This window comes from Phoenix dactylifera, chromosome 14 (assembly GCF_009389715.1).
Source record: "Phoenix dactylifera cultivar Barhee BC4 chromosome 14, palm_55x_up_171113_PBpolish2nd_filt_p, whole genome shotgun sequence".
Taxonomy (NCBI): domain Eukaryota; kingdom Viridiplantae; phylum Streptophyta; class Magnoliopsida; order Arecales; family Arecaceae; genus Phoenix; species Phoenix dactylifera.
Window position 1 is genome coordinate 5,018,323 of NC_052405.1, and position 6,669 is coordinate 5,024,991.

The 6,669-nt window shown below is 37.7% G+C and overlaps 1 protein-coding gene across 1 annotated transcript; it reads left to right on the forward strand.

Moving 5' to 3' along the window:
- The first annotated feature begins 2,405 nt into the window (after window positions 1-2,405).
- Window positions 2,406-5,418, forward strand: LOC103696629 (ACT domain-containing protein ACR4-like). Its single transcript, XM_008778313.3, has 7 exons — window positions 2,406-2,773; window positions 2,917-2,962; window positions 3,067-3,181; window positions 3,264-3,331; window positions 3,818-4,420; window positions 4,571-4,675; window positions 4,763-5,418. The coding sequence occupies exons 1-7, from the start codon at window positions 2,700-2,702 to the stop codon at window positions 5,105-5,107; spliced, it is 1,356 nt and encodes a 451-aa protein (XP_008776535.2). The 5' UTR covers window positions 2,406-2,699; the 3' UTR covers window positions 5,108-5,418.
- Window positions 5,419-6,669: the final 1,251 nt, after the last annotated feature.

Here is a 6,669-nt window from a genome sequence, read left to right on the forward strand (position 1 = left end):
TGGTGGATTGGGCCACCCATTTTAGCATAACTTTATCAACCAAAACACCTCTCAGTCCAAATTCTATTGAAAGAAAAAAAATTTTGGAGCCTGTTTGGATATTTCTCCAGGATTATACGGAAAATCTTATAAGATTCGTGGATTTGAGCCGTCCATTTAAGCTGGCCCTGTATCAACCAAATACCATCCAGTCCAAATCCTATGGTAAAACAAATTAAAACCTCTATGAATCTTTTTTTCTCTCCCTACAATCTAAAGAATCAGGGCTAGATTTGGACTAACTCTTAGAAAATGCAAGATAGATGGACTAACAAGCCAAATTCCTACATGCCATAGGAACATCCAAACAAGCCATCATAGGGTTTTTTTTTACTTTTCTGCAACCTAACAAGCCCATGATTGGGAAGATGTGAGTTAGGACGAGTCAACATGCCCGATTTCTATAGGATTTTTAGCCTAATCTTGCAGAAATATCCAAACAGGCCCTTAGTGCTTGTTTGGATATTCCTAGGTAATCTGGTAGGATCATAGGCCGAGCCAAGCATATGGTTACAGAATGTTTATGACTAGTTTTAGAGCAGGCAGACTCGAATCCTATAGAGAGAAAAAAAGACCTCATATCTTTTATCCTCCCTGCATAAATGGGCTGGGAAAAGTCTGGTTAGCATTAGCTGGACCAGGCCTTATATTCTATAATACCACAAATCTTGTTTTCCGAATCCTGAGGATTCAGCAGGATTATCCAAATAAGCCTTCATATTTTTTTTTCTTGACAAGGAGGAACAATGTCTCGTATGATCCATGCAAATGAAAGTTTGCCGTTGTAGCATTTTGTTTCTGTCCAATGTTTAGAGGAGAACTTCTCTAGGATTTCCCTAGTCAAGAACCTTGCCTTGAAATAAATAGCACGAACAAATACCAGGCACAGTCTTCATGTCTCAACCCAATCTTATAACATAGAGCAAAATATATCTAAATCTCAACCAAATCATAAGAGAATCATGGTTAAGTATGCATATGACTTGCCCTAAATCATATTCACCCTTATGTTTAAAATTCACTTTTTAATTGGGTTTCATTTCCATGGAGAGAGATAAAGAGTGGACCATATGGTTTTAGTTGCAATGGGAAGTTTTGCTGCAAGATAGAAGTACTAGACTACTCTAGGATGGGTGGTCTATGTTTGAAAACAAATAATTTCCTTTAATGCATACTGTGATGGCATGCTAGAATTTGAGAATGTACTTCTATTTTTTTCTTTAGAAAAACTAGCAACCAACAAGGTGCAAAGCATGTTTGGAGAAGAATAGAAGGAGAGAGTTAAGCAAAACAAAAAAAAACAAAAAAAAAAGAAAAGAAAAGAAAAGAGGGAGAGTGATAGAGTATATACAATCTATTTAGCAGTCAAATCTAGAAATCCAAAATATTTCTATCTTTCAATTTATTTATGACTTTTATGAAGGAAGTCATTAGAAAACGAGAAGAAAGTAAAATTAGTAGTAACAGTGAGAATGATTGTGAGATGATTAGTGTATTTATTTAAAATATATAAAAATGCATTTTTGATATAAAAATTGATACAAAAGAATCAAGAGAGAATGTTTTTTGATTTAAAATTATCATTTTTACATATAGCTTAGATAAAGTAGTACTGTAGTAGGAAATAAATGATTTGAATTTTTTTGTCATAACTCAAAATAAATATTTCTTTAAGGAGGGCTAAAAGCCAAAAACAAAAAGCCCAAAAGCACACCCAAATTAGCTTTTATTTTTTTTCAAAATATAAATATTTGTTATTTATGTGCAAACATGTTTGTGTGCACATTATTTGATTAGTGTATTTACATTATATTAAGTTCATCAAGTCTGTCCATTTTTTAATTGAAACTTAATTCCACTGGTTTTACGCTTTTTTTTAAAAAGAAACACATTTAAATGGAAAACTAATGGAAATATAGAAAACTATTCATTTCTTAGGCGTTAATACATTTCTCTCTTTTTAATGCATGCCCTCTAAAACCCAATTAAATTGTCAATAAACTTTAAATTGCAAAGGACCATGAACATTTAAAATATCTCATTATATCATTGCCTTATTCTTGTAGTAGTTTAGATGGCAACATAAGAATGATTCTATGTATGCAAACTTCATGAATCAAAGTTATACAAAAATAAATGATGGAAAGGAGTGGATAACCGAGCAAGGAAAGCTAGTCCACAGAATCCCACATTTCATGAGGGTTGCATGAATAAAGTGGAAAGGGATGAAATGCAGGCCACCTTACCCAAAACCCTAGGGGCATTTTGGGTACGCTAATAAATGGGGCCCATCTCTTCTCCATTCCCCCCCACATAAATATACACACTAGATGTTGCACCAGGGGTCCAAAACAAGACAAACATCTCTCTCTCTCCCTCTGCATGTGTGTGTGAGCCTTCTCTCTCTTTCTTTCTCTGGGTGTGTGTGAGAGAGCCTTCTCTTTCCTTTCCCTCTCCCCCTCTTGGGACAACTGAAGAGCCACCAAGGCTCCTAAGCACACACCAATATAAGAAGACACAGAAGCCATGGCCTTTTGAGAGGGAAAGGAGTGAGATATAACAGGACAGGAGAAGACTTTTTGTTTCACAACCTTGCTGCTCTTCTCCTTTCCTATAGTCCCTGTTCTGCTGCTATTAGCAGTTGCAGTGCTTCTCACACTATGATGGATTATGGGCCTCTTGTTGACGTTGATGATGAGTATGGGAAGCTGGTGATTCGAATGAACCCTCCAAGGTAGAACTTTCTTCCATTTCCATCTCCCCTGTCTTAATTCAAGTTTATATCTCGTAGTCTGGAGGGATTTCCAATCTATGTGGGGGGATGCTGGGAGTATTTTGATGAACAAAGGCTGTGTGTGCTCTGTTTTTTGCTCTCAGGGTCACTGTGGACAACACTTCCAGCAAGAAAGCCACTTTGGTGAAGGTCAGCTGCGTAGTTTTGGCCTTTGTTTTTGGGGGTGGGGTGGTGTTTGGGTTTATGTCTTATTAGGCTTTGGATTTGAGAGGTTCGGCTCTGTTTCAATGCAGGTGGACAGTGTTAACAGGCATGGGAGTTTGCTAGAAGTTGTGCAAGCCTTAACTGATCTCAACCTCACCATTAGAAGAGCATATATTTCCTCTGATGGAGAGTGGTTTATGGATGGTAGGCCTCTCAATTCCCTTCTTTCGTTTTTAATCTTCTTTCGTTTTTTAAAAAAAAAATTCTTTACTACTGCCATTTGTAGTGTTCCATGTTGTCGACCAAGATGGGAATAAGCTACATGGTAGCGAAGTCATCGATCGAATTCAACAAGTAAGACTGTGAATCCCATTTGTCATTTAAAATTGCTAACTCTTTATTATGTTTTCAAGAATATGTAACTTCTTTTATAGCTGTTTACTCTGTATTGGGCATACAAATGTATATTTGTCTTACTAAACATGAGGATTTTTTTTAGATTAGAGTCAAATGAAATGTCTTATATTGGTCTTCAATTAGCACGCAGATGTAAGGTTGTTCTTCTATCCAATACCTTGTCAGGAATTATGACTCAGTTGAGCTGTTTCTCTTTTCCTAAAGTTTTCTTAGATATAAGGGAATATAAACAAATATTTCAGAGCAGTGGTAATTGATGAGAACCGAGTGTTTTTTTTTTTTTTTGAGCTTTTGTTGCAAGATACTATTTTAGTTTGGCATGACTCAATAGTTCCTTCCATTTTGTTGTGGATAGTAGTTACTGATAATATGTTCCAAGCTCAGGGGATTTAACTTGTTTCAGTGCTGACCATCATCTTGCAGTCACTAGGAGCAAAAGCATTTGATTTGTGGTTATTAAGAAGAACGGTAGGTGTCCAAGCCTCTGCGGCGCACACAACGATCGAATTGATCGGCAGAAACCGGCCAGGGCTGCTCTCTGAGGTCTTTGCTGTTCTCACAGACCTCAAGTGCAATGTGGTGGCTGCAGAGGTCTGGACCCACAACTCAAGAATGGCATCAGTGGTATACATCACTGATGAAGCTACTGGAGGAGCAATTGATGATGCTGACCACCTTTCTAAGATCAAGCTACTTCTTCGCTATGTGCTGAAAGGAAATCCAGACAAACGAAGCGCGAAGACTGCCATCTCCTTAGGGGTGACCCACACTGAGAGGAGGCTGCATCAGATGATGTATGCCGACCGTGACTATGATCGGGGCGATGTCGATGAGGAAGAGTCCCCAAGTGATCGGAGCAAGCTCCTGGTGACCGTCGAGAATTGCAGCGACAAAGGATATTCGGTGGTGAATGTGAGGTGCAAAGATCGGCCTAAACTGCTTTTCGACACTGTTTGCACTCTAACTGATATGCAGTATGTTGTATTCCATGCAACCTTGATTGCTGAAGGGCCAGAAGCATATCAGGTTTCCCTCAAACTCATTGCAAACAACCCCCACTGTTTACATCAAGAGGAAAAGAGCATTCAGCATTATGATCATCATGTCATTAGCTTGCATGTGATGCCTATGAATGAAGCGACATTGAATGAAATTTATGTGTTTCATATGATGCAGGAGTACTACATTAGGCACCTGGATGGATTCCCCATTAGCTCGGAAGCGGAGCGGCGGCGGCTAATTCTTTGCTTGGAGGCTGCAATTAAAAGGAGAAACACAGAGGTATGTGATAATAGAGAATTGGTAAAGAGTTCTCTTTCACAATGAAAACTATCCTGAACTGATGTCAACATTGCTTCCACAATCCAGGGTGTGAGACTAGAGCTCTGCTGCGATGACAGGATCGGCCTACTCTCCGACGTTACCCGAATATTTAGAGAAAATGGGCTCACAGTCACCTGCGCAGAGGTCTCCACAAGGGGCTCTCAAGCTGTGAATGTGTTCTATGTCATGGATGCATCAGGGAATCCAGTTCAAAGCCAAACAATTGAGGCTTTAAGGAATGAAATAGGGGAGACAATTCTTCATGTAAAGGATGACATGTATTCGAAATCTTCGCCGCAGGATGGTGGGAAGTTCTCATTAGGTAACCTTTTCAGGTCCAGATCGGAGAAATTCCTCTACAGCTTGGGTTTTATTAGATCAGGCTCTTGAGATCAGGTAACCTTCTGATTTGCATGGAATTCGCATGTAAAAATAGCCAAGTTAAGCATTCAGCATGTACTAGTTTCCGAACATAAACTAGTTGAACTTCCTTTCATCTTGGCTTAGGCCTTGAATGAATGCCAATGGCTCTGTAAGATTACAAGGGAAAAGAATTGTTGGATGCTGTAAATAGAATGGATTCTCTTCCTTGGTCCGGTCCCCTATCGATGTGAACACTAAAGGAAAAAAAAATTCTGAAACTTTTTGTCTAACTATGCTATTTTGCAACATTTCAGAAAACTTCTTCCTTGGCTGACAAATATTAATGTAGAAAGCTTCTTATGGTTTGAGTTATAAGTTCTGTCAATCTCTTTCCCTGCCTTGTCCAAATATTTTCATGCATTTTTCTGTACATGTGGTAATGAATGGATAGAAAACAATAAGTCAGCTAAAGCTTTACTGGATCTGCTAGAATTGAACTATGACAATACCATAGACAGGAAAGGGATTTTGAGTTACTCCAGTAAGTATGTGGAATGGAGCAGAAGGGTAATGGAAAGTTAAAATCTAAAACGTTATATTCTCTGGATAAATAGTTGGAATACTTGAACAGGTAGAGACTGCGGCATAGGATACTTGAACAGGTAATTGCTGAAATCAGCAAAAGCATTGGATGGAATTTCCCTCCCCCTTCACTCCAACAAAAACACACACATGAAGTTTTTTTAAAAAAAAGACAGAGCAAAAGCATATTTCTGAAATAATCATAGGCCTTCATACTTTGATTAAAGGCTAGTCCCCCTCCTCTTAGGAAGAGATAGCCATGGAATAAATATTTTTGACCAAGGAGATAGGCATCGCAATTCGCAAATCTGTCCAGGTTTAATATGAAAAACTCGACCCCGCACCATGTTCCTATATCTTTGCTTGACATTCCTTCTTTTCTTAAGTAGCCATCTTTGATGTTTTCTAGTTATCGTCTTCAATTAAGACGGGTTAGTTGATGCTTTAAAGACGAAAAGCATGGTAGACAAAGCATGCATTAATATAACTTTTCACATTTTATATCTCCTTCTCTTTTGAGATTAGGAGTAAATTATACTTACACTCGATAATTTAAAAAACTTTCACTTATCCCTTGAGGTTTATTTTTATCCGACACTCTAACCCATAACTTAATAGAATATTAATCAAATTGTTAACCTTAAATAGAATCCAAATACCATATTAGAAAAAGATTTAAAAAATGATTGAAATAACCTAAAGTGACATAACAACCACCTTACGATATAAGAAATCGTGTGTGTCCTCCTTTTCACACAAAGCTCAACGGTTTTACTAACACCATTAATTTAGCTGGATACTTTACAAACTATCAGATGTAAGCGTAACAATTGTAAATCTCGAGGAGGTTTTTGTAATTTATGTAACAAATTATGAAACCAACATTCCAAGCAAAAAATGTGACACAATTTATTCATCAAATGAGATATCATATCCATCACCAACATTTGACAATCAATGGTATATGAAATCATGTTGATGTCATCTGGTGACCAGTGAGCATGTGA